Below are 26531 nucleotides of genomic sequence, written 5' to 3'. Positions count from 1 at the left end.
CTTTTATATAGAATAGAATAATGTCAGATTGTGGGATTCTATTGTATATGCATTTTATGTCGCTCGGTTGTTGTTGCTATAGCTGAATGATCTCGGTACCAATTTGAAGTTCCCTCTCGTGTTCGTAACCATACGGAAACTTACTGATCACTTCCTGTTTAAACAATTGCACATTTACAGGTTACACCTAAGCATTAATAAAAATGTTATAAATTTAGCTCTTCCAAATATTGTTTTTCTAATATAACAGCAGCTTTTAACTAAAGAGATATTCCATAATTCTAACCCATTTGTAAATAGTAAACATCAAATCTTAAAAACAGCTGCAATATTTGAGATAGAAAATGTCATAAACAAATATTACCTCACAGGAGAATGTTGTGCCCGTGTACAGCAGGTGTCTGTCCGTGGAGATCTAAGCGAGAGTTTTTCCAGGGAAGAGGATTGTCCGTGAGGGACGGAGAGGGAACAGTAAGCTTCTTAGTGAAGTGTATAAGCTGTGACTCTGCTTTTACCTGAGTGCTTCATGTCCTCCTGCAGCAGCACTACCTACCTACACGGCCTGGACGGTTACTTCTGCTGTGTAATCCAACGCAATTGAAACGTAAGAAAGTGCTTTGAATTACAGTTTCATAATGTAACATCATTGAACATTAAACTTTCTCCTAATGAACAACAGAGAAGATAACTTTGTGAAATGTGAATTAAAAAGCTCCATTTATTTTCAGATAACCATAATTTATGTTCTTTTTGTGCAGGGTTTCCTGTTTATGTTACGAATATATTTGCATAATTAAAACACAGGTAGTCCACTAACTTCAGACTTCAGGTCTTGTCCTGTCACTAAAATATCTGAGGAAAAAAAAATAACAATCATGCATCAAGTAAACAAAACAACTTCACCAACACAGATCAATACTGCAGATTTACATTTTTGTACGACTAATAGATGACTTCTGAGTGTTTGTGTTTTGTTACAGGACGATTCATTTGACAAGACTCATGACTAAGATACAGCTGAAAAGATTTCCCACTGACAATCGGACAGTGATGAATTCTTTTATTTTACTTTTACAGATCTGACATTTTATTCCAAGTTTCTTAGTTTCTTAACGGTGAACACATTCACTAAGCACAGCTACCAGAAACTACAAACAGTCCAGTTTGTCAAATGTACACATGGGTTTAGAGAGGAAACGTTTGGGCGCTGGCTTCAGCATGTTCACACCAGTACCACAACAGCTGGGGCGATGGTTGATACATCTTCTGTTTTTAACAAGTTTTAAAACGGCACGAGTAATGCTAGTGCTGATAAGAACAATGGTCATTTATAATGTCAACATCGTATCGTACAATCAACTCTCTGCTTAAGTGTAAAAACGCAGCGTGAAGGAATGACATGTTGTCCTGGCTGAGAGCCCCGAGAGAAGCCCGGGGGTGGGGGTGTGGGTGGGGGTGTGGGTGGGGGTGTGGGAGGGTTGAGGTGGCGGACAAGACGCTGCAGCAGCTCGACTCAACTAAACTAACCGGTGAATGAATATATATATATATATATATATATATTTTTTCCCATCATCTCTGGAACGAGGCCAGCCTGCCTACTCTACACTCTCAATACAGTCCAACTAGTCTGAGCTGCATCTGGGAAAACTCCTACCTGTAGCTTACATTAACTGATAGTGTTAATAAAACAGCAAGAAGAACGGCGCCCAGTTAGACGGGGAATGTAAAGAGAAGAAGCTGAACAGGCAACGCTTGTGTTAAAAAAAAAAAAAAAAAAAAAGTGGCAGAAATCAAACAAAAACAAATATCTCTCTTTCTTTTGTTGTTTACAGTCCATAACCATCTATTTATTTATCAGACTTCCTCTGCAGCGCTGAAAAAAAGTGCATTCTGGCCGATGGATAATCGGTGCAACCCATCTGTGACACCGAGTGTAGGACAAAAGGAGACGTTATTAAAGTAAAAATGATCACGTCAACAATTCATATTCATTTTACAGTGGAAAAAAAGAAAATACTGCACCGACAGAACGAAACAATGCCACGATGCTGACGTGTGAAAGTCATTCAGATAGCAAGTAATTCAGATAAGGCTTTGTCTACAATGTGCAGCTGAAATCACGATACACTTCGTTAACATCTTGAAACATTCATGTGGTTGATTAACTCCTTCAGATACCGTCTGTCTTGGTACAACTAGCAGATATGTTCTCTTCACACGAGCCGTTCGTTAAACTACCTACAAATCCAACCAATACAACAAAAGACGGATAAAACAACGTGGTCCAAACGAGAGGAGAGCAGGTTCAGTTTTAAAGACAAGTGCAACACAACACCAACTTCATCAACTAACTCCTCGTTACTCTAAACTCCTCAGAGCGACTGTCTGGCATTTAATGACATACTTCATCTTGATCATTTGTGTTTTCTCCGCGTGAGCCGAATCACTGATATTTCTTCATGTTGGCTTTTCTTTTATTTCAGAGGAACATTTTTAAGGTTGAACCTTCAATAAATAATCAATTAAAAAAAAATAAAAAAATAAAAAAAAAATCACAATCTCCTCTAAAGGGTAAAGGTTGGCAGGCAAAATAAGGTTCACGTGAGGGCGAGAGGCAAATATGGTTGAATGTTAATACTAATGGCACAACAGGAAGTAAACAAAAAGTGATAAACAGGAGGCAGTAAGGACAACGCTACTACATGGGCCGAGTACCTCACACTCATCCGACGACGTTTCACTGCAGACATTTTCACTTTACATTAAAAAAAACAAAACATGCAGGTTCATTGCTGTAACGCTGGTTAAAGCCCATGCAGGCTCGACGAGGGCGGCGGCAGCAGCAGCAGCGGTGCATGCTGGGCCGTACATCCTCCAACCTTTGGAAGCAAGTGCAGTTTATTCTGAACAAAAACAATCTGTGTACTAAACAAAGAAAACACGTAATCATACAGTGCAACGGAGAAGTTGAAAAAAAAAAAAAAAAGCACAAATGTCAAAATATCCTGCTGTTTTACTGTAAATAAAAGCCCATGTTGTGCTGGCCACTGAACAGGATGTCTTTGGGTGGACGGACGGACGGGTGGTGGTGGTGGTGGTGGTGGTGGTGGTGGGGGGTAATCAGCCCACAGAGTTGTGTTGGTGTCAGTGTGGGAACTGGGCTGAATAGATTTGAGGCAACCTCAGAAAAACCTCTCCAGTCCGTTCTGCTCAGTAATGCATGGCTTCACATAATCTAAAGAAAAAGACAACGCTGACATAATTACACAGTGACATCTTTAGAGGCTCCGAGTGGAGCCGCGACCAGCAGACCAGCAGACCAGCAGGAAGCAGAGTGTGATGTTGTGTATACATATGTGTGTTTGAGCTGCAGTGTTCATGTGTGATTAAATATCCTCCCGTGACGCTCAGCTCTGGTCACAGCTGTAAACCGAGAGTTTGAAGCTTCTAAAATCTCTCCTCACTTCCACCTCATCTGCCCGGACGGCAGTTTAAACGCGGGCAAAGCGACGCCTCTAAGTTCCAGATGTGACCTAACAAATAACCATCTGTGTCGGCACTCCTTAAACCACACGACATAATTGACCTGATATCGACATTAACAGCCTAAAATGCAACTAGAACTCAAACTGTCTTTACAAAGCTGTTCTTCTCGGGGAAATGGACGTCCCGTCCTTCAACTCTGTCTTCAAAGCTGTGAGAAAAGCTCCTAATCTTAAAGGGAGGACGGGGATGCAGGTAAGTGCAATAAATAAAATACAGGATATATATTATTCATATTTATATATATTTATATATGTATAAATAATATAGTACAGACGATGAGTTTTATCTTGGCTTGACTGTGTTCAGAGAGTAAAATGACAACAGACAGAGTGAAGCCTGGATACCTCGACATGGGTGGAGAGAGAGAGAGAGAGACAGAGAGAGAGAGAGAGAGAGAGAGAGAGAGAGAGAGAGACAGAGAGAGAGAGAGAGAGAGAGAGAGAGAGAGAGAGAGAGAGAGAGAGAGAGAGAGAGAACTTTTGCAATTCATCGTTCAGCTGGTTTTGTAACAGGACTCGGATTCAGCAGACATAAAAGGACTCCCTGTCGTGAGGTCTCAGCGCCTCCTTGTATCTGTTCGTACATTCTCACCGGAGAACGAGACGATAACAACAACAGCAACAACAACTACCGTAACCGTGACGACTGGAAACACTGAGGGAGGGTCGGGGGCGGACCCTGGTGTCGGTGGAGAGCGAGCACCGGAAGCGTCGGTCGGGTCCTGTGGCTTCTCTAACACGCAGGCGTTTGTACAAAGCGGTGGATGGATGCCGGCGGTTTGCAGCCAGATTGAAACCGGAAGCCGTGTGTGTCTGTGCGTTGTTGAAAGAGAGAGAGAGAGAGGGTGCACACGAGTGGAGTCGTGCATGTGCGCGCTCAGAGGATGAAAGTACTGTACAGATGTGAAGTTCGGTATGTGTTTGATTTCTTATGTGTGTGTGCATGTCCGAGTTTGGAGATATTTAAGAGATCTGGTGACACTTTTCATTTATTTTTTTAGGACATGGTTCTTTAAATTGTGTTGATACAAATGTAATTGTGTTTGAGACGCTCAGAAAAATTTATGTAATACTCTTTTGGGCCACTAGGTGTCCCATAACTTTCAATTTCAATTGTGGCCACTAAGACAAGGATCGCTGTGGGCCTCGGACCGGTCCGGTGGGTGGGCTCGGTTTAGACCCGGCAGAGGAACCCCAGGTTGAGTGAGGTGGGGATCTGGATGGTTTCCAGGGCGAGGGAGGAGGGGCTAAACGGGAAGGTGACCGGATAGATCATCTTCGTGTCCATCAACAACTGGGGACTCTCACAACGGTCTCGCAAGCGGGTCTGAAGGGAGAGAGAAAATGAGTTGGAAAGAGTTAATTTGGTTAATTTGCATAAACAGGGAGCCACAAGTAATTACATCATCAGAGGTTACCCGGGTACAAATTCTTTATTATGATTATAATTTTATTTCTAAAGAAATCTTAAGAGAAAGTTGGTTCTTTCAGGCCAGTGTCAGATCTGTGGGGACGGAGGGTTGTTCGAGAGTACCCATGACACAAAGGCACAAAACTAAGTAATCCTACAAGTAGTTGAATAAATGTATGGAAATCTTATTTGTCTGAGCATTAAACCTGCTTTAGATATTTTATTAGTTAACATATTATTGCAGGATAATGCATTTGCAAAGTTCCTCTGATTTGAAACATGCACTCATGTAAGTCAGTAAAATGAGAGTCCGAGGGGTAGAAAAGTACATTCAGAATCATAAATATTATACTATGATGTGTGTAGGGAAACGGTGGCTAGTCAATCAAGTCAACATCAAACTCATTCAAATGCCGATTTGTGTCATACATTTTTTGACATTGTAAGTAACTCCGATATTACAGAGGTATACTGATGCATCTGAGTAAATAAATTACCTGTATGGTTCGTATAAATGCAACTGACACTCTCTCCTCAAACTCGTTGACCGGGGTGTAGAGGTTCAGCACCTTCACGATCTGAAAGAGACACAACACAGAAAGGTTTCACAACATACAAACAAAAAACCTTTTAACTTTAAAGTGACAGCACGGAGGATTTAGTGCCATCTAGTGGTGACATTACAGATTGCAGCCAACTGAGCACTCTCCCTTTCCAAGCATGTAAGAGGTGCTTATTCTATATTAGCGGATTTAAATTGTTAATCACAATTATTTGTATGATAAATAATGGCCAACTAAAATTTCATGATTGTGACTGCCCTAACTGCAAAACTCAGAGAAAACACAAAAGGTCCTCAGTCGAGTTAGAGTTAGTTTTTCTATCCTTGTGGAAACATGACGGTGCAGCATGACGGACTCTGGGAAAGATTTACGCAGTTTAAAGTAATGAAAACAATTCTTAGTTTCGGGTGATTATACGCTAATGAAAACACAAAAATATGAATATTATATTGTATTTCAGCCACACTGAACCTTTAGACAGGCTGAAGATGAGAACAAATGCTATAAAAGGCTGATCTTGTTTGTTTGACTGTAGAGCAGTGAGTGACAGGACAGTTTACCTGAGCAGTGGTCAGAGCCAGGCACATGGAGCAGATGGCCTCGGCGTCCTCGTCCGTCTTCTTCTTCACCTGCAGCAGCTGAGCGGCCTGGATCAGAGGCTCCAGGGTCTCTTTGGCTCCGCAAGTCATCAGACCTTTGTCTCTGAGCCACTCCTCCAGCTGGCTCACATTGTACCTGCACACACACGCACACGCACACGCACACACACGCACACGCACACACACACGATAAATGTAAATGATCTCAAAACAATAAAACACGACATGTAGCAGTGCAGCTTCAGCGACACCTCCTACCTGATCTGCATGCCTTTGCTCCAGGAGCACATGTCCTTGCGTAGCAGCAGGTTGTTGAGGGTGACGGCTCCGATGATGTAGAACTGCTGCTTCACCACCTGCTTGATGAGCTCGGGGTCGGTGCCGTGCTGGCACATGGTGGAGTGGAAGGCGCTGAGCTGCCGCAGGATGGATTCCAGGGTGTAGGTGCCCTCGTCGGCGATACTGGACGTCCGCTTACGGAGACCTGTGGGCTTCACCCCCGACACGCCCTGGATGGTCTCGTGTTCCAGCATGCCGGAGACTACAGGGAACACGCACACGTACACACACTTACCAGCTGGATCTATGTCTGTATGCAAGAAAGACAAGCGCTTATTATGAATACAGTCATAATGCACACACCTATCATGGGCTGCAGGATGTTCTCCATGCATTTGATGAGCTGCTGGTAGATCTGGATGGCCAGGTCACTGATCACTTGTCTGTACTCCGCCAGGTCGAAGTTGGACAGACAGTGTTCGTTCTGCCGCGATGTGTTGTGCCTCATGAAGGCCTGAGACACACAGACACAGAAAAATACGAGTTAGAGAAGGTACAAATCAAAAAGTTTTAATATCAAAATAAAATACTGTTCACTTCCAATCTGTGACATTTATATACATCATTAGTAACACAATAATGAATCAAAAATAATAATAAAGAACAACAAGCAGTTAATTCTGTCTTTTATATTTTGTCAGCCTGTTGTTTTGTTGATGATGCATTAACAGTGGTTTGTTTGAAATAAATCAGGATCAGAAAACATACTGCAAACCTTTTAATTCCCTCCGATTAGTAAAATGAATACAGCCCACAACCTTGATGGATTTTTTTTTAGACATGTTTCATTAAACTGACCAGAATAATGATCTGTATCTATCAATGTGTGTGAAGAGGCGTGAGCGTTTCGGTGTTTGTGTGCATTGTGTGCCGGTGTGTTGCTCTCACCTCGTCTCCGCTGTACTGTTTCAGACAGTGCAGGAAGCGGCAGGTGTTGGACAGCCAGAAAGAGACGGTCTCAAAGTCATCTCCTCGTTTCTGACAGCAAGAGGAAGAATATGTAGTCAGCGAAGACTGTTCCCAGTAGTAACCCTTTGACCACAACTCTGACACCAGCCAGAGAAATATCTCTTAGTATTACTCATGTGGTTCACACACCGCTAACCGGAGGTACAAATCTCATCACAAATAAATCACTCAACAGATGTAATGACCAAATTACTGAAGTCTTCTGTCCTCTCCTCCGGATCGGCATCACATATCAAGCATACGTACCTTCAAGATCTTCTTAATGCTGTTGATGGTTGATGTGAGCAGAGTGCGGACCTTCTGGTCATCGTTGACGTAGTCTGCATGTCTCAAACACATGAACAGGATGTAGGCAGGCAGACCTGGGATCAGATTGACAGCTACACCGCGAGGCTTCAGCTCTGGAGAGACAGAGGCGGAAAGACTTTGCTGAGACTATTCTTTTTGATTTTGTATTGTACAAACTGTTAATGAATCCTTCAGTTTGATGAGCGAGGGTGGATTGATAAATCCTGAGACTGCTCCTGTTGCGCGCAAATGGAGTGCGGCACCGTAATGTGAACCGTTAACTTATTGATCCGCCTTTGTCGGATTAGATTTATGGATATTTTTCATCTCATTTGAACTCTTTATTGAGAAAGGTCGGCATGAAATAAACATTAAGATTAGGCACCAGGTGCTATAAAGTGAACCATTGCAATTACTAACGGTCTTTGTTCCTCAGTATTTTCCTGCAGCCATAAAGAAACACAAGACGGTCTGTAGGAACCTCCCTTGGCTTGCTGGTTCTTACCCAGGATGAGATTCTTGACCAGCTTCAGTTCATCCTCCTTCTTGTACTCCAGCATGCCTTGGAAGTCCTTCTCCCTGCGGGGAATGTTGACGGGGTGGATGGGCTCGTCCACCACCTGTCCCGGAGACGTCTGGCCCTCGGTTTGACCCGCTGGGAGACACACGTCATATGACATGTCAGGTAATATTCTGTAACACCAAACACGTATATCTACAGAGCTTTAGCTGACTGGTGATTTGTCCCGTACCTCCCATCTCTCCAATCCTCTTGGAGTAAACCTTTAGCTGCTTCTTGAGCTTGCGGATGGTTCGGTCCTGCTTCTCCAGCTGCTCCATGAGATCCTAAAACGGGCCGCGGGGTGGAGTGAAGGAGAGAGAAAGAGACACAGAGAAGTGATGTGAGGACAAGCCGTAGACCTTGTCTGACTCTGACTAAGTCACATCGCTGCCCTCCAGTGGTTAAAAGGAGTAATTCAACACTTTGTAAATTAGTGGCTTTGCATCAACAGCTCAAATACAGGAATGAAAAGGGCGGAAGATAAAGAACACATAAATTGAAGAGGAAAACATATGTAAGTATGTCAATACAATAATAACATCAAAAAAACATATTAAAAACATCTGAGGTCCTAAATTCGTTCATTTATGTTTTAAAAATGTAATTTCTTGGGAAACAAACAAACAAACGAACGAACAAACAAGGGTTGATTTCAACCGTGCTGATTGATTGTTCAGAGGCAGAAAGATTTCAGGACTCGCTGGCTGTTAGAAAAGAGAAAGCGGTGCAAAGCTGCTCCGCTGTGAGTTAGACGACACTGCTGGAGAGAGTTAGAGCGACACACAACCTCAGTTAGTTCTCACACACACATGCAGGCAAACACACTCCGTCTCTACATACAACCATTCGGCGCAAAATGATGACTCGAGCCTCTTGGGACGCTGTGGGGTCCTCGGCCATGAGTTCCTGCCAAGTGACACCATCCACACAGATGAGTGTGTGTGACACAGTGTTAGGGTGGTTGTTTTAGTTTTGGTATGTGTGGCTCGAATGGGAATCAAACCCAAACAGCTTGAGTGACAAAATGCACGCTCAAATTAACAATCGCAGATTCCTCCAGTAGTTTAAAAAAAAAATTGTTATTTCTATTTTGAAGACAATGGAACTGTATTAGTGATAGTAATTGATAGTTTTAATGATTTATCATTTAAAAAGAACATTAGAGTTTGTGCCTGCTGTCCTTCTGGAGGACGGTCTTGTTTTGAAAGCAGCAGAGTGATTTATTAGCACTTCCATTAAAACCGGAAACCTATCTTTTGTATTTTTTTTTTATACGTCATCTGTGTGAAGTACCGTCATAAACACCAACCGTGCACAGTTGGAGGTGGTCCTCATGCTCTTTATGTTAGAATATCATCATTATTGACAGGGACAATTAAATAAATAACGCACTGACATTCGACTTTATTTTTTGGTTGTTAACTTTGCACTCTGTTGGAAAAAAATCTGGATAGAAACAATAGGAGTTATGATACAACAGTCGTTGTTACCTTTGCTGTCACTGAAAGCAAATACCAGATGTACAGATTTCAGTGTTCAAATAATCGTTCAAGATGTTCACTGGAGAAAAACTAGTAGTGATTGATTTGTATTAAAGTATAGTGTGAGCAAAAAAAAAAGCTAAACCGTAAAAAGTGCTTTCAAATCTACATCCAGGCATAAAACTAGTTACCTCGGTCGTTGTTGTTGTTACGTTAACTCTTTAAAAAAAAAAATGTTAAGCCTGTGTGTGTCTGATGTTTATATTTTAACCTTAAAGTGTACTATGACGCTTTTAAATAAACTGAACTTGAAGTCACCGCCTCTCCTCAGCCTGCGTGTGTCTGTGTGTGAAGATGCGTTCCAGCGTACCAGGTTCTCGTTGGTGAGCCGGGTGATCTCGTGTTGCAGACTGGCTTCGATTCGGGCCTCCGGAGGCAGCTGGAGGTTTTGGGCCAAGAGCTGCTGCTGACGGTTGTTCTCCTCTTTGACATTCTGCAGCTCTCCGCGAAGCGACTCCACCTCATTATCGTACGTTCTCCGCTGAGTCTGCAGCTGGTGCTCCAACAACCTGAGGAGGCGGGGAAGGGGGGGACGGGGGATGGGGGGGTGAGTCCAGAGGGAGAAGGGAGGACAGTGCAGAAGACGAAACAAGGAAGGAGGGTAGACAGGTAGGTGGAGTGTGTTGATATGCAAAATGTTGGGAATGAAAAACACAGGGAATAAAGAGGAGAGAGAGAAGAAATACAGGAGATTAAAATAAAATCAGCATCTTAATGTGAGTGAGAGAAACAGTGAGACTCCCAGTGTAGAGAGAAGTTTAGTTTCCACCAGAAAGTGGGGATGCAGGACAGCAGCAGCATGCTGTGCAGACACCAGCAGCCCAGAGTCCAGCCTCTCTGAACAACATTCATTCATTCTGCCGCGTCATTAAGCTCCACTCGTTTCTGTCAGTAGTCAGTGGTCAGAGGTCAGAGGTCAGGCTCAGAGACTGGGCAGGTGGAGCGACACAAGTTCAGTTTCCCTTTGGCAAAAAACTAACTAACATGCAGTATTCTTTCAGGAAAAGCTACAGCAGCAGCAAGTATACGCAATATTAAAGGAACCCTGTGGAGTTTGATTGTAAATTAAAAAAAAAAATTGTTTACTTTCAGTGTGCAATGAGGGGAATGCCTGCGGTCTTGCATTTCCTTCCTCATAAAATATCAGTAAAGCGAATTTGATATGTAGTGTAAATCCAACTTGTATTCTTCTTTTTTGCTGTCTCGGTGTCTCACCATTTCCTGTAGATCAGTCAGTGTGACACCTTTGTTAAGACCGTGGATCGTGTCAGCGGTGCACAAAGACGTGCATCTACAAACTAACAGGGAGACAGCTCCATAGTAGGTCTGCTAGAAGTCTCAAACTCCACAGTGAAACTTTAATTGGTTGTCTAAAAATGTCTTTTCTCAATGTGTAATTTTAAGGGGCATACAGGTAACAAATAGAAAACAGAGAGTTTAGTTTGAAGCACTGAGAGATCTGAGTTCAATCGTGTTTCTGAAGAACTATTTCAGGTCAGGAACTTCTTGTAAATAGTGAGCTGTTGGAGAAGAAAGAGCTAATCCAGTCCATCTAGCATCACTAGCGGGATGCATCAAAGCATGAAAGCACTATCTGAAGCAACGTCGGCAGCGGATACCGAGTTACAATATTTAATGGGTTGTCATTATAAATGAGCAAAACAAGGTTAGTAACAGGATGAAGACAAATTCGCTGCACTACCATAAATAAAACGGGAAAATCAAACCAAAACCTTGTATGAATTACAATATATTATGCAAAACATGTAGTAATTGGACCACTTTTCTTATTTTATACGACCCTGTAAAGTACTGTGTGAGAGTGTATCGGAAAAATTAGATGGATGTGAGAGAAAACTCTGAAAGGTTGATGAAGTGTGTGACAGAAACGGTGTGAATGAAGAAAAACAGCAGCACACATTCTTCCCTGTGAAAACATAACATGCTCAAAAACCACGCCAGTGTTTGAAACTGGGTTACACCTGCTGGTCTCCTTTAAGCCCTGATTAACCAGCCACAGCTCTCCGTCCTCATTCAGCTTATGGAAGTCTGGAGCAGCGGATCTGACCGACACACAACACAAAGACATGAACAACACAATGGCAAAAAGAAAGATGAGGGACGGTTGGGCGGCGGAGAAGGTTTTACACAAGGACATGAAGAAGAATGTTTTAATCTGAAGTGTGTGTGTGTGTGTGTGTGTGTGTGTGTGTGTGTGTGTGTGTGTGTGTGTGTGTGTGTGTGTGTGTGTGTGTGTGTGTGTGTGTGTGTGTGTGTGTGTGTGTGTATAAAAAAAACACAAACCTATATTCATGCCATAATATTACGTGTCATAATATTACAATGAACTCTGAAGTGTGAAAAACACTGAATGTCACTGAGGAGGAAAACCTGGAAATGCTTCCAGTCATTTATGTGCTTCATCCATTCAACCTGTCTGTTACGAGGTCCTTCTATGACTGACATAACAGTCTATAACAGTCCTGTTAGTACAAATTCACTCGTATTACTGCACCACTGCATGGAACAGTGGTATAATACTGTCTTTGGGATTTAGATTAGTTGTGTCTTACACTTAGTGTTATTCAAGGAGTGAGTTTCTTCCTGCATTTACTGAGATGTGTTGATTGAACTCTAATATGTGGATAAAGAAGGTGTCAAACAGCAAAGGAAGAAAAGTGCTGTGATGCAGAGCACAACTTTAGATGAAGCTCTGGTGAGCAACGATTCACGTTGTTGCTTTAATTATCTTGTAAAAATTTCACAGTTCACTTTGGTCTAATTGCCTACTGTCAGTTACCTGCAGCTTCGACATCTCCATGTGTACAGTATGTGTTCATGTAAACACGATAATAGTATGTGTCCAGGATTTTGAGGCCAACGTGATAAGCACGGCCCACTACAAAGGAAAGTTGGATTTAATAAATGGAAAAAAACTAAACAGGAAGACAGTGTGTTTGTTTGTCAACACACACACTTCCTTAAAAGTGTGGTGTGCATCTGTGCTTTAAGATAAACAAACATAACGACATAATTAAAAGTATAAATGGGTGATTTCATGCAATATTCATGCCAAACTCATTCCATAAAGCTGAGACGGGAGTTCTTCTACAACAGCATCTAAACTACAGCAGCACTGCTGTACAGTCAGCGTGCGAGTCACTTTTACACAATAAAACTGAAGGTTAGATCTCTTATAGCTCAGACATCTTCATGCTTTTATGCCATCCACAACTACTGCACTGTAAATATGGAGATTATGACCGTCTCGTACATACGACCAGAGCTGTTGAAGCCACTGAAAACATCCAACATCTACTTTTTAAGAGGAATTATTTTGAGTTGCCTTTAACTGTGCTCTCATTCATGCTGAACAGTTTAACTCATGTGGACATTCACAGCCTTTAACTTCTCTCAAAGCCACACAAACACTCCTGACGTCAGTAAATACTGTAAACACAAAGTGCATCCTCGTTCTGTAAGACCTAACGTTAGGGCCGTTATGTTGCTCGTCATGCTGTTATGGAAGAAAACGTCAAACAAGCTTCTATCTCCCCTACAGATGTAAAATCAGCTGGGTGAGCTTCAGGAACATTTGTAACGTTTTCAGCCGCACTCAGCGACAGCGTGGCCATGCATGCTCTGCTCCGGGATGCATGGGCCACGTCTCATCGGTTACCTCAGCCTACTCAGGAGATCACTGACTTCCAGCGGCTGACGCATGAACCTGGGAGATCTGACAGGACAAACAGGTGTTCACCAACACACACACACACACACACACTGCTCACACATTCGACATGTTTAAAATGGATCTAGAGCTTGGACACATTTTAAATGAGACAAACAAAAGGTTGATGGAGTGACGGCTCAGAAGAGAGTCAGTGAAGACGAGGAGGGAAGTGGCCATAACAAAGTACCTGTTGGTGTCTTTGAGGCCAACGTAAGCTTGCTTGAGTTCATCAGCGTCCTTCAGTTTGGACACATCATCAGCGTAGACCGAAGGCTCGGTCATGGTCTCCTAGAAAAAGGGGAGAGAAGGAGGAGGAGAGAAGTTACGACAAGAAAAGAGGAATAACACCACATTTACAGAGCTACCAAACTACTACAAATGCACAAGGATCATAAACTATGATTATCACTAATATTAGCCATTGACTCCCTGCCAGCATCAGTGCAGCTGCAGGCTGTGAGTGTGACAGTGACAGACAGATCTGTCTATGGAGAAACATCACTTCACAGCAGCGGACTCTTAGTCTAGGTTTTAAGACACAAGAGGTGTTTGTGTGAGCCCGACAGCGCTGGGAGCTGAGCATCAGCTGATACACGAGAGCGAGAGGTGAAAGGTCACTGGAGGTCAAAGCCTTTAAAGTATTTAAACGGCAGATGTGTGACAGCTGTGCCATACGAACATAAGGACCATTTCCATTTTTGCATAATGCGACACTGAGGGCCAAATATCCGTGGAGACTAAAGCTGCTAAGCTTGTCAAGACCAGATGATCTTAAATATGTTCTGGGCATACACGTTGGGCTCTGAAAGAGCAATTCTGAAATTGTATGCAGTCTATTCTCAATTTCTTTCTTTCTTTATGTGTTTGCACAAATTCATAATATTCACAAGTGCATATTTCAACGTGCAGAGAGCTTCCATTTTGTGGTGACATCCAAGCTTGGCGTCACAATGTATTTCTGGCTGTTTTTACCAGGATGAATGCAGAGAGGTTGCTAGAAAATGACCACTGAGCAGAACGTTTGGTGACGTTTAGTGACACAAAAAGTGTTTAGTGACACAAAAATGCAGACAAAGGATGAGACAGATGAGGTAATCAAACTCCATCCTGTTGAAGACAGGGTTTGAATGTAAAGACTCTAAAAGGAAGAACACCAATCTGTGTTTTCTGTCAGAGCTGTGTTTTATACGTTTGACAATAATTGAGTCCCCTGTTTGTGTTCTGGTGAAAGTAGTTTTTACTTTAGAGGGAAAATCCACCCTTGAGCGCCCTCAAACTGTTCACACATTTCACTCATTTCTTTGTCCTCTTTCCATCAACCTGCTGTCTTTAGTTCAGTCATCAATTTCCCTCATTTCCCAGAGAACAGGGATTAACTTATTTTATTCAGCACGTGGAAGTGGAACAAGGAATATTAGAGATATTTTCCTATCCTACAAAAAATGCTTCTTCTTCAAAAAAAAATCACAATAAGCCTCTTTTGTGGAATTGAAGACTTTTCTGTTCATTTTTAGGTACCGACACTAAAACTTTAAGTTTTATGTCCACTGGGTGTAAATACCAGACATACGGCTGTTTTGGGGTTTTAATTATTTAAAGGGTGTGTTTTAAATGAATTTACTTTAACATGATTATCCTCTAGATGTGTGCTTCACTGAGATGACGGGTAACACTGATTCTCTTGGATCGAATTTCTTCCCTGAGGACGTTTCACACGTCCATGAAAAAGTGTCATACCACCCATGCATGATGAAATTTTTCAACTGTACCTTCTCATCCTGTGGGAAAGCATGGATGGAGGAGAGAAGGTGGAGACAGGAGAGTTAGACACGATGCTGGGACAGTGAACGCTTTAGCAACATACACCGTGAACAATGATCTGACATCGTTGAGATTTTAACCCAAAAACGATCAGCTCATGTCATTTTAATCCTGTTTTTTTTTCCAGTTTCTCTTTCATACACAAACGAATGAAAGTTACCGAGAAGTTTTAGATTTTAGGGGTTTCATGAAGACGGAATACTCCATATTATAAATGCAAAAAATAATGGCAGATATCTGAGATCAGGATCTCTTTGAAAATGTAAATAACCTCTCAGCTTTTAAGCTCGGAGAGATTTGGGACAGATTTATTTGTGGCTTTTTTGGGACGACTTGTAAACAAACAGACAGAGAAGCGGACAGAGTTGAAAACACATAAAAATAAGGATGTGGATGCAAACAAGCAGTGTGACATCCGCCAACATCTGCCTTCACAGTTATGAACCTTTGCAAAACAACAATGGCATCATGTGACAGCTACTTGCAGATGATTACATGCCACATACAGACTGTCTTTCTCTGTTTGGATGCTGATGAGACAAATGTAATGAAATGTTGTCTCTACCTTGTGGTGCATGGCCTCCTTCTGGCTGACCAGCTGTGAGCGCAGGATCAGCACCTCCTCCTTGCGAACCTCCAGCTCCTCACAGGAGGCGTTGAGCTGGTCAAGGAGCACCTTGTAAGCTGGCGAGCCCGGCGCCCCGGCGCCTGTGGCTGCATCACCCAGCAGGCTTTGCCTCATGTCTGCCAGGTCATGTTTCAGCTTCTTGTTCTCTGACTCCAGCTCCTGACGCTGAGAAGAGAAAGGACTCTGTGTCAGAGAGTTACGGTCATCAGAACAAGCACAAAATGAAGCTTTCTGAAGCGATCAGGTGAGTTTACTGGAATAAAATGAGTTGATCAAGTCCTTCAGTGGAGTCAGTGGGAGATAAATGTGTTTGTGTTGCAGCATTTCTACGTTACTCTTAACAGCAGCTCACCTTGAGGGACTCGTACTCCAGCTCTGCTCCACGGGCCTTTTTAAACTGTGCATCATCCTGAAACACAGAGAAGAACGTGATGATGAAGAAACCGGTTGGTCCTCGATACAGCGCTACATAACACAGCACCAGGCCTGCCTAGAGCAGCTTTAACCTAATTACATCTGTAATGACCTTTAAAATAAATAAAGATGTACATTATGGTATCAGAAAGCTTTCCATTGGGTATACGTGCAGCACTACTGAATGTTTTAAACTTTATGTTTGAATATAATTTGTTGATGAAGGGATGTATCCAGTACCCTAGCCCTAGCCCGCTGGAACTGGTCCTCTTTGTTTTCCAGCTCGTTGCGCAGCGATTGCTTTTCTTGCTCCAGTTCTGTAAGACGTTTTTGCAGCTTGAGAGTCAGTGAGGTGTCGATTCCTCGAGTCACATCCTGCACAACAACAACAAAAACACGTCCCATGAGATGTATTCAAATGCAACGTTTAAATGAAAGGCCATAAAAGCTATGATTAGATTTTATTTCCAAGTAGATTTTTCCTGATCTATACCGTGGTCAGTACTGCACTTCACTTTTACTCGTAATGATTTTCTATCAGTAGAAACCATGTCTCTGGATTTTCCTCTGATTAAATGTGACCATACACTTAAGGGCAGTTTTCTTACTTCGGCAGCACGGGAACCTTCTTCCAATTCGGCGTACTCTGAGTTGTATGTGTACTCTGATTCGTTGCTGCTGTGGGTGGAGTCTGTTCTCCTGTGTCCAGGCTTGGAGACGTTCTATGAAGGAAAGAGAAATAAGCATTTTAATCATAAAAACTATCAACTCAAAAGTTTAGTATTTCAGTTGTGTCACTGATTTTGGAAGTTAAAAAGTCAAACCTAAGTGTAGAAATGTGTTTGCTTGTGTACATGAATAAGGTGATCCTTTGTTAATTGCCGAGTAGGCGTGAGTGAATGTGTTCCTCACCGAGGAGAGAGCCATCTCCTTCAGGTCGTCGTATTTCTCCTCGAGGCGAAGGTGCTCTGTCAGGAGATTCTGGTAGCGAGAGCGCTCCTCGTTCAGATCTGTCTCCAGCTGCTGAGTCTCCTCTACTATCGCACGAGTCATTTTTTCTGAAAACATAAAGGAGAAGCATTTGCTGTACTAATCTGGGAGTTAAATGTCTCTGTATGACTGCTGCTGCAGCTTAGAGTTATGGTGGTGATGCATACCTGTCATCTGCTGACTCTGTTCCTGAATCAACCTGTTCAAATCGTCCTTGTCTTTCTTCAGCGTCCCGTTCTGATCCTTCAGCTCCGAGACCATCTGAACACACACAAACAGGATCCTCACGTCACATCTTGTGTAAAGCTTCTTGAATTAAAAAGCTATTTTTTTAATTTAGTTCTACAGAACCAAATGTGTCTGACACATTTGATCCGTACATCTACCATCTAACGCAATACTGTAAGTCCAAAGTCTCGAAAAGACTTTCATTCAGAAAAACTTTGAGAATTATTTGAAGTGAAAGAAAAGGAGTCATGTTACTGCAGGTGTGACCTTTGACCTCCGTGTAGAGGAGCTCAAGAAGAATACAATTTTAATCATCCATTGAAAAAGTAATTCCTCTACAGCCTTTAACCAAAAGGTTTTGACAAACTGCCCTTTCTGAAGATTTGATAATGTAAAGGCAGACAATGAAGGAGAACGATGAACAAAAACAAACTAGACAGAACGACAGAGTTGACACACAGCAGCTACCTCACTGTCTCACTACTCTCCTGTGCTCACCTGCCCCGGGGCAACACGGCCCTCTGAGCCCACCATGTGCCCTTTTCCCCCTGGTTCGCTCTGCCTCCTAAATTGCCAATATGCATAGTGAGGCAAAACATGTATTTTTGTGATATATATATATATATATCCATATATATATATATATATATGGTCCAGGAAACTATGGGAGCTTCTACTTATCGGGAGCCATTTCTATCGATCTTTGTTTTCAGCAAATAAAAGGATTCTTAACAGCTACAGTGTCAGAGGGATGAGGAGGTCAAAGGGAGGTAGAGAAAAGAAACCACTTGTTTTCTTTGAAATACAAAACATAAAACGTAATTAAGTAAACCAACATAACAGCAAATCAAGTGTTGAAATTCATTAAAGTGAAGAAGACAAAGCAGGAGAGAGAAAGGGTGACAGATCCACGGTACACGGGGGAGATGGACGATAAAAGGTCGGGGTGCACGAGTGGATCCTGTCTTACTTTCTCCATTTCGTCCCTGTAGGTATGCGCCCAGTCCTCGATGGTCTTCTTCTCTTGCTGTGTGACACTCAGCTCCTTCCTCAGCTTCTCCAGCTGCTCCTGCAGGGATGTCACCTGGTTGGCTTTGTTCTTGGCATCCTCCTCCGCCCCACGCAGCCGGGTCAGCTCGGCACGCATCCGCTCGCTCTCCGTCGTGTAGGAGTTCTCCAGGCTAACCAGCTTTTCGTTCACGGACCTGTTATCCTTGGTCTGGAGGTAGAGGGTAGATGACAAAACAAAACATCAACATATTTAATGAATAAGTAAACACAATGCACAGTGTGTAAGAAAAACAGAGAGAATACGTCAACGTCTCACCTGCTCGTCGATCCTCCTCTGCAGCTGCATGATCTTGTTCTCCATGCCTTTGTTGAGCTTCTTGAAGTGCTCCACTGAGCGAGCCTCAATCTTCAGCTTCTTCAACTCATGCCTGGCCCTCATCCTGCGGATGCAGCACTGCAGGTAGACGATGGAAACCAGGCAGCGCTTGTACCAGCAGCGAGCCAACCAGCCACGGATGCGCTTCTGAATGATCACAGCCTTGGCCTCCCGCAGCAGCTACAGACAGACACACGGACAGCCATGGAGAGGAAGACAAGTTGAACCAGATATGGATTTTAGGCAAAGTAAACTTCAGGACCTTCCGGGGATATCACTGGAAATAGTGGCAAACAAATCTTTTCTCGTGCTTTCTAGTTAAATAAGAGGATTCCATCACACAACAATACAAAGGCGGGTTAAGATGAATGTTTTCTGCTGTGTTTTGTGTGGTCGTGCTTCGTGTCTCACCCCCTGATACTTCTGCCGGGCCATGTACGCCCTGAGGATCGTCTGCATGGCCAGAGCAGCAGCCTGCTTCTGCCTGTAGCGTTTCTTCTCCACGTACATCCTCTGGTACTTCTGGATGAAGGTGGCCGCCTGAGTGCGACGCATGAACTTGGCCAAGCTGAAGAGAAGTGACAGAAGGTTGATTTCAACATGCGTATGGTTTTAAATGCAGCAATATTTAAAAGTAAATAATTCTTCCGTGCACTATCTTGACATTACAGAACGGGCATGTCATGTGACTGTTGTGACTGTGTAGAGAAAGTGAGTTCCAGGTGCAGCGGACTCACCAGCGGGCCTGGTATCCTCTGGTGAACCTTTGGATGGTGATGGCAGCGCTGCGCTTGCGCAGATACTTCTTGCGTGCCAACCAGCAGCGGATGGTTTTCTGGATGCGGATGCAGGCAGCACGCAGCTTGTCGGCTCTCAGCTTCTCCAGGTAGGCCACCTGACCGGCCCGGAAGAAGATCTTAGTCTTACCAAACTGGTATTTATCCTGGTCCTGAAGGACGAGATGAGCAGAGATCAGGGGGGGAGACGGTGAAAAAAAATTGGAATGCATTCATGATTTAAAAGATACAGGCAACACACTAATAATAAAATATCTGTTATTGTTTATTGTTAGCTTTAAAATGAAAAAGAGAAACTCTGTGTGACCTGAACTAATTTCTCCAAAACATTCCTGCAGGTCAACCTCTTGTCAGGGAGCACGTCCTTCTGCTTCATCAGCACTCTGTAACGACTGAAGAACTCCTGGTATGTCCACCTGAGACACACACACACACACACACACACACACACACACACACACACACACACACACACACACTTAGAAAACTGAACTGATCTAAACATTTTACTCCTTACTATTTGTTAATATATTTATAACCAAAGTAAATTTGCAAACAGGTGTCTGTTTGGCTTCCTCTGAGGAGAAATTTTTACTCATATTGTTTGGGATTAGAAGTTGTCAACTGATATAGTAATGCTGTGAAGCGAGTCATCCTGGCTGCCATCGAAATCCTAATTTAATGTGTTCTGTCTGTGAGAGAGTTATCTTATTGCAATATATTCTAATAATTCCAGTAGTTTTTATAAAAGCTTTCAAGGTTGAAAATGTTGTAAAAATGCACTCTGCAGCCCATTAAGAAACGGTGGAATTATTCTAAATTCAAGTGAAGGAGGCCAAATTCACTTATGAATAGATGACACTGTAGACAACTACAGACAATAATTGTTGATAATAATATATGAAAATAATTATTATTTGGACATAATATATGTATGACTCGATTGTGCAGGCAAACTCACTATGAAACCTTTAAAATCTTTTAAGGACACAAACTGAACATAAGACACAGTGTGAGAGTTGGTCACAGTGATTGTTGCTGGGATGCATCAGTACCTGGATGGGAAGCCTGCAGCGGAGATGCGGATTGTTTCCAGGACGCCGCAGGCTCTGAGCTGCTGCACCGCACGTTTGGGATCAAACCTGCCAAACAACCAACAACCAGTCAACACAGCCGTGAACCAAACCTGAATTGAGATGATGATTAAATTTAAGCCCGATACACGATTCAGCGATGAAAACAATGTTTTACATAGTTACACGTTTTATGACAGTGTCACACAAATGCATTGTTGCCTATTAGAACTAATAATGCAGTGTTAATGGTGTCTAAAATCTAAACTGAGAATATGACGAAATTCAAAATATAAAGACGAGAAAAATAATCTCACCAGGCAGCCAAAGAAAAACAATTAAGAAGTGCAGATAGACAAAAGAAAAAGAGATGAGACTCACGAGAACGCCATCTTGAAGTCGTTGGGTTTTATGCAGCGGACGTAGTGGGGAGTGGTTGCGTTCAAAGTCTCCATCAGCATTTGGAGAGAGTTACGAAACTACGAGAGAGGACCACCATCGTCATCATCATCATCATCATCATCATCATCATCGCGCTATTAAACTGTCACAAACTATTGTTCCTGGCATTAAAATCAATATTTAAAAAAAAGTAGCCGAGATACTAATCTTTACAGTGACTTAAAAGGTTTTTTTCTTAAAGTTTAATATTTACCAAAATAAACTTGGATTTCATATTTGAATTCTAATCTATGAACATCTACACAGAGTGTGCAGGTGTGTGACAGCATGAAACAACATCTGTCTAAATAACAGATGTTATTTGAGGTTCAGATATCCACCTGACAGCCGACAGTCTTCTTGTGCTCCTTGCTGCTCTTGTCCCGGCCTTTGTCGGGTTTGATGCTGAGGCGGGTTCGGCCTCCGGTGCCGGGGACCTGACCAGTGGGGCTGGTGGCTTTCCCCTCGTCCTGGAACAGCTCCACCAGCAGGTCAAACTGGGAACAGCAGCCCACACACAGTCAAACAGCAGCTTATGGCAGCATCAGACACTGCAGGCAATAATGATTCACTGCGTGACATGTTAATGACATTTCACCCCAAATATACTGGTGTATTAAGCTTCAGTGCACCTACTGCATACAGGCTTACAAAGCAGCAGGGCAGCTTTATTTAGAGCATTTGCCACACTGAAAACAATGATATTGATGACTTACTTTTTAAATGCCTAAAATTCAACATACAAATCTTGTAAATTAGTGTAGAGACAGACATGAGAGTTAATTCATCTCAATCTTTTCACACAAACACAGCTGAAAACCTGCCTGATAGTTTCAGCAGATGAGTGAGTAGATGTCGCGTAATCTGTTGATTAGTGTTTGTTAAACTCATTCAGAATCAGAGAGATGTTACAAAGAAACATTAAACATAATGAAATGTAATGTTTTATCATATATGGCAAGATGAAAGGGCCATATATGACTGCATGGCCTCATTTTTCCATGGTGTTATGAAATAAATATGAGAATGGTTGACGCACGTCCTTTAGTAAAGCGCACACACATCGGTCATGTTCCATATAACTCAGGTTATATGAGGAGGCTGCTGTGTTATGTGTGCAGCCTCAGGTCCTCCTGCTGTGCTCAGAGCGGTACCATGCTGCTCCTCTAACCAGCGTCATTAAGCAGGACAGCCACAGCCACGTAGGCTTTACGTGCTGCTCGCTCGCAGCATCACTCTGAAAGATAAAAATACCCTCTTTCCTTCATCCCTTATTGTTACGTTCAATCCCCTTTTTTCCTCCCAGAGTGCCTTTAGTGCTCCCCATGCAGCAAACAAAGGCACACGCACACAACTTCAATCTCCTCGGTGCTGTTAAAGTGTAATAACTTGGTGCCACAGAGAGAGACGAGGAAGGAGGAAAGGCAAAGGAAAAAGAGGTGCTAAATGAAGAGCTAGAGGCGGACCAGTGTTGGAGGAACGCTTCTGTTTACCTTCTGCTGGCAGGGAAGGTTGTCATGATGAGGAGAGAACCGAACATACATGGACAACATATGGACACACGGTGACAAACAAACACAATAATATTAAAAGGAAAAGTTAAAAATCATTATCACCCCCATCCAAAACTAAAACACACAGCTAGAGTTCAAATCGAGAAGGAAATAAAACCAGGCACACTAATGAGGTTGAAATGGATGGAAGGAACATGATTTTCTTTTTAAATTTACAAATGAATTTCCACTGACTTCCAAACCCGCACGATGTTTAAAACATATCTGTGGTTTGGAAGATGGCTGCGCGGTGCGAGTTCCTCTGTTGTTTCTTTGAAGCATCATATTGATCAGACCTGTGAGCAGACGTCAGCAGGAATTTAAGAGCCCTGTGTGTCTTAGAGGTCCCAATGCAGGTTTGAGCTACGTAGTGCTACGAGGGCAGATCAAACCGTTCAGACTCCTCCGGCTGCACGCTAAGGGTAAGAAATGTCTGTTTTTGCTGGATGTCTTTCTGTGCAATGAGGGTATTACTTGAGACACTTTTAGATAATCTGCTGAAAAACTCTTGGTTTGGTTACAACCCATCTGACAGTCTCAGAGCTCTCTTTGACCAATTGCACCAAGTTCCCAGATCTCAGTAGTTACGGTGGCGTATACAGTTTCGGCGCTACTGACAGAAACTAGATAAGACTATAAAACTAAAGTTGTAATACACCAGATTTTTTTTTCACAGCAGAAGCCCTAAAAGACTTTGAGATGAGAGGTGGTATTCAGAGTATCAAAGGGTTTCTCTGAGTTGGGACGGACCAACCTGAGACCTTCTTTTCATCTACGGGCAAACACATAAGTCAGAACTGCCTTTACACCTTTCTGTGAGGAGACTCTGTCTTTTCAGTATCATATTTCATCTGTTAATGTGTTACATGATGATGTAATGAGCTGTTAGCTGCTAAATGTTTATAAAATAGGTTTGTAGTTTTTCTTTGGCTGTTGAGGGCTGGTTTAAGAAGTGGTGTTATGGTTTATAAGCACAAAGAAAATAAAGTGGGTGAGTACCAGATACATAAATTATTGTAACTGGATTTTTCTTTGGACAATCTGATTTCTATTTCATTGACATTTTATTAATGTAATCTTCTTTCATGAATCTAGGTATGGACAAAGTATCAGCTTAGTAGAAGAGACACACACACACACACACACACACACACGTACACGCGCACACACATATACACACACACACACGTAAAGAATGACGGGATAAGCTTGGCAGAGAACTAATAAGAAACTTAATTAGACTAAATCACGTTAAAGATGTCATTACCATTTAATCCCAATTGTTTTACCATCACTTATTACCATGGCAACATTCCAACTACTAGTCAATGACTGTGTTTGTGTGTGTGCGTGTATGTGCGCGCGTGTGTGTATGTTAAGAGGTATTGTTAGAGGTTAGAGCAGACAGTATTTATATATCGACCCTTACCCACTGCTGCTCTTGCTGAGGTCTATAAAAGAACAGCCGAGGGTCACTGTCAGTATTTTGGACAAACACACTTCATCACAGGTTGTGTGTGTGTGTGTGTGTGTGTGTGTGTGTGTGTGTGTGTGTGTGTGTGTGTGTGTGTGTGTGTGTGTGTGTGTGTGTGTGTGTGCGCGCGTGCGTTCTTGTATGCAGCCAAAACAGCAGTGAGGATTTAAAAGCTTATGTTTCTTTTGACCCCACGGGGTTTTCCACACTGATCCTGAACCAAGACCAAAACAAACAAACAAATACACACTCACACAGACACAGACACACACACACAGACACAGACACACACGTCATTGTATTAGGCCTAATAGCTTGTGTGTGTGTGTGTTTATACCTGGTATAAACAGGACAATGGTATAATATTGTAGTATCTTTATTAATAACTAGGAAGTCCTTATTTGGCTTCCTGTGTGTACCATATTACTTATAAACTTTGTAAACATTTATAAATGTGGCTACACGTGCTTTATTGTTGCTGTTGCATAACAGTGTATTTATTTGGATTTTTCTGCCATTCAGTGCAACAATACTGGAGAGTTTCCAAAAGCCAAAGATATAATTTAGAGTGTGGTGTGTGTTTAGCATGTTCTGTTATATGTTGCACTTTCCATTCATTGTCCAAGCTGTATTTATTTATCTTTATTTTATTTAATTTTATTTGTTTTTGTATATATAGTATGTGTGTGTGTATTTATGATTTCATTGTTCTTATTTATTTCTAAAATAATTATATTTTATCTATCTGATTTTGTTTACTTCATACGTATTTATAAATTTGTTCTTACTGTGTACATGCTGCTGTGACGACTAAATTTCCCCACTGTTGGATTAATAAAATCTAATCTATGTAAATAAAACCTGCAGGGCTGTGATAAATAATCTGTCATTGATATTGTATCTTCACTGCTGCCGTCAGCATCAGCTTCACATGGCCAGTGGAGGGCGCTGCTTCTCTGAGACTTCAGGGTTTGGTCAGTAAACAGGGGCCTATTTTCCCTCAGAGACCAGGTGCCACGACTCTGCAGGTGCTGCAGGCCTCTGGGTTGTTACCTCATGCTTCATAGCACTTTAATTTTGACGCAGCTCACAGGACACCGTTTCAGTTTGATCTGTTTTTGACTGACTGCATACGTCATAATGTGGACGTGTGTGTTTTTGTGCCTCACCTTGCTAGCCTTCAGCACATTGATCTGGTCTTCGTTGACCGTGTCCTTGTTCTTCTCCAGGAATCCCTCGCACTGGTACTCCACCTGCTCGACACCGAGACAGCACAGCTTCTGTTACAACTCAGACGACGCTTCACTTGGACTTTTTTCGTCAGCAGTATTCAGCAGACTAAACATTAACATGACATTTAAAAAATATGATGCTTTCATCTTTTTAAAGTCAAACTGAAGTCCATATGCAAACAGTGAGATCTGCAGGGCAGCCCAAACTCCTGACACACGTTTCTTTTAAAACACTAACATCAATCATCGCAAATGCTTGATCAGATATGTGTCCAAGGTTTTCCATTATAATATCGCGGGACCTCATGGGAAAGCCTGCTTTAGTCCTTGACCCATTTATCTGTAACCTTATAGTGAGGCTCTAAAGACAGACATGAACAATTATATTATCTCACACAGCACCTCATTAGAGGACATAAAACTTATTACACCACAGTAGATTACACACACAAACACACACACACACACACACACACACACACACACACACACACACACACACACACACACACACAAAGACACACACTAAACACTTAATTGCAACAGTGATAACAATAAAAAAAAAAAAGTCCTCCCTCCTCCAGCTACCCTAAAAATATCTCACACAAGCACTGCAGCAGACACTGCAGCCAGTCGGCTCCGAAACGTTCTCATCCTTCAAATCAATACCTGCACTGTCATGACTTTAACGAAAACAACAAAACTCATAATTAGGAATATAATTACTTGACAGAAAGTAAAACACAAACACATCGAATGACAGGCCCACCTTGTCAGCAAAATGTTGGATGATGAAGGCGCGGTTGGACATGCGTGGCTTCTCGAAGAGGGAGCACGTCTTTAGGTGGGTGTTGTACAGTTTCTGAGCCCATGAATCATCTGAACCTTTGGGCATCTGGTGTAGAAAGGGAACACACATATCCATCATTTTGTAAATACA

General features: G+C 42.4%; 1 protein-coding gene across 2 annotated transcripts in view; it reads right to left on the bottom strand.

Moving 5' to 3' along the window:
• Nucleotides 1-1045: 1045 nt before the first annotated feature.
• The window catches only part of myo5aa (myosin VAa), a 51522-nt gene continuing 26036 nt past the window's right edge, over nucleotides 1046-26531 (bottom strand). Inside the window, exons 13-42 of one of the 2 annotated variants that reach the window (XM_069173386.1) lie at nucleotides 26361-26486; nucleotides 25529-25612; nucleotides 21674-21829; nucleotides 21273-21370; nucleotides 20874-20960; nucleotides 20126-20234; nucleotides 19759-19970; nucleotides 19433-19589; nucleotides 18962-19201; nucleotides 18605-18853; nucleotides 17574-17667; nucleotides 17329-17474; nucleotides 17025-17138; nucleotides 16657-16791; nucleotides 16355-16411; nucleotides 15940-16167; nucleotides 13741-13841; nucleotides 13500-13556; nucleotides 11803-11883; nucleotides 10131-10329; nucleotides 9120-9185; nucleotides 8470-8563; nucleotides 8223-8372; nucleotides 7676-7830; nucleotides 7349-7438; nucleotides 6764-6914; nucleotides 6380-6662; nucleotides 6083-6257; nucleotides 5457-5537; nucleotides 1046-4875 (exon numbers count right to left, since the gene is read on the bottom strand). In XM_069173386.1, coding sequence (XP_069029487.1) covers nucleotides 4723-4875; nucleotides 5457-5537; nucleotides 6083-6257; nucleotides 6380-6662; nucleotides 6764-6914; nucleotides 7349-7438; nucleotides 7676-7830; nucleotides 8223-8372; nucleotides 8470-8563; nucleotides 9120-9185; nucleotides 10131-10329; nucleotides 11803-11883; nucleotides 13500-13556; nucleotides 13741-13841; nucleotides 15940-16167; nucleotides 16355-16411; nucleotides 16657-16791; nucleotides 17025-17138; nucleotides 17329-17474; nucleotides 17574-17667; nucleotides 18605-18853; nucleotides 18962-19201; nucleotides 19433-19589; nucleotides 19759-19970; nucleotides 20126-20234; nucleotides 20874-20960; nucleotides 21273-21370; nucleotides 21674-21829; nucleotides 25529-25612; nucleotides 26361-26486 — 4128 coding nt within the window. In that variant the 3' untranslated portion in view covers nucleotides 1046-4722. The remainder of the gene's footprint in view (nucleotides 4876-5456; nucleotides 5538-6082; nucleotides 6258-6379; nucleotides 6663-6763; nucleotides 6915-7348; nucleotides 7439-7675; nucleotides 7831-8222; nucleotides 8373-8469; nucleotides 8564-9119; nucleotides 9186-10130; nucleotides 10330-11802; nucleotides 11884-13499; nucleotides 13557-13740; nucleotides 13842-15939; nucleotides 16168-16354; nucleotides 16412-16656; nucleotides 16792-17024; nucleotides 17139-17328; nucleotides 17475-17573; nucleotides 17668-18604; nucleotides 18854-18961; nucleotides 19202-19432; nucleotides 19590-19758; nucleotides 19971-20125; nucleotides 20235-20873; nucleotides 20961-21272; nucleotides 21371-21673; nucleotides 21830-25528; nucleotides 25613-26360; nucleotides 26487-26531) is intronic. The other variant, XM_069173385.1, reaches the window with a different exon arrangement.

This window comes from Embiotoca jacksoni, unplaced genomic scaffold (genome assembly GCF_022577435.1).
Source record: "Embiotoca jacksoni isolate LCO1_2020_lvr unplaced genomic scaffold, fEmbJac1.0.p SCAF_6, whole genome shotgun sequence".
NCBI lineage: Eukaryota > Metazoa > Chordata > Actinopteri > Embiotocidae > Embiotoca > Embiotoca jacksoni.
This window is presented reverse-complemented; position numbering and strand designations above follow the sequence as displayed.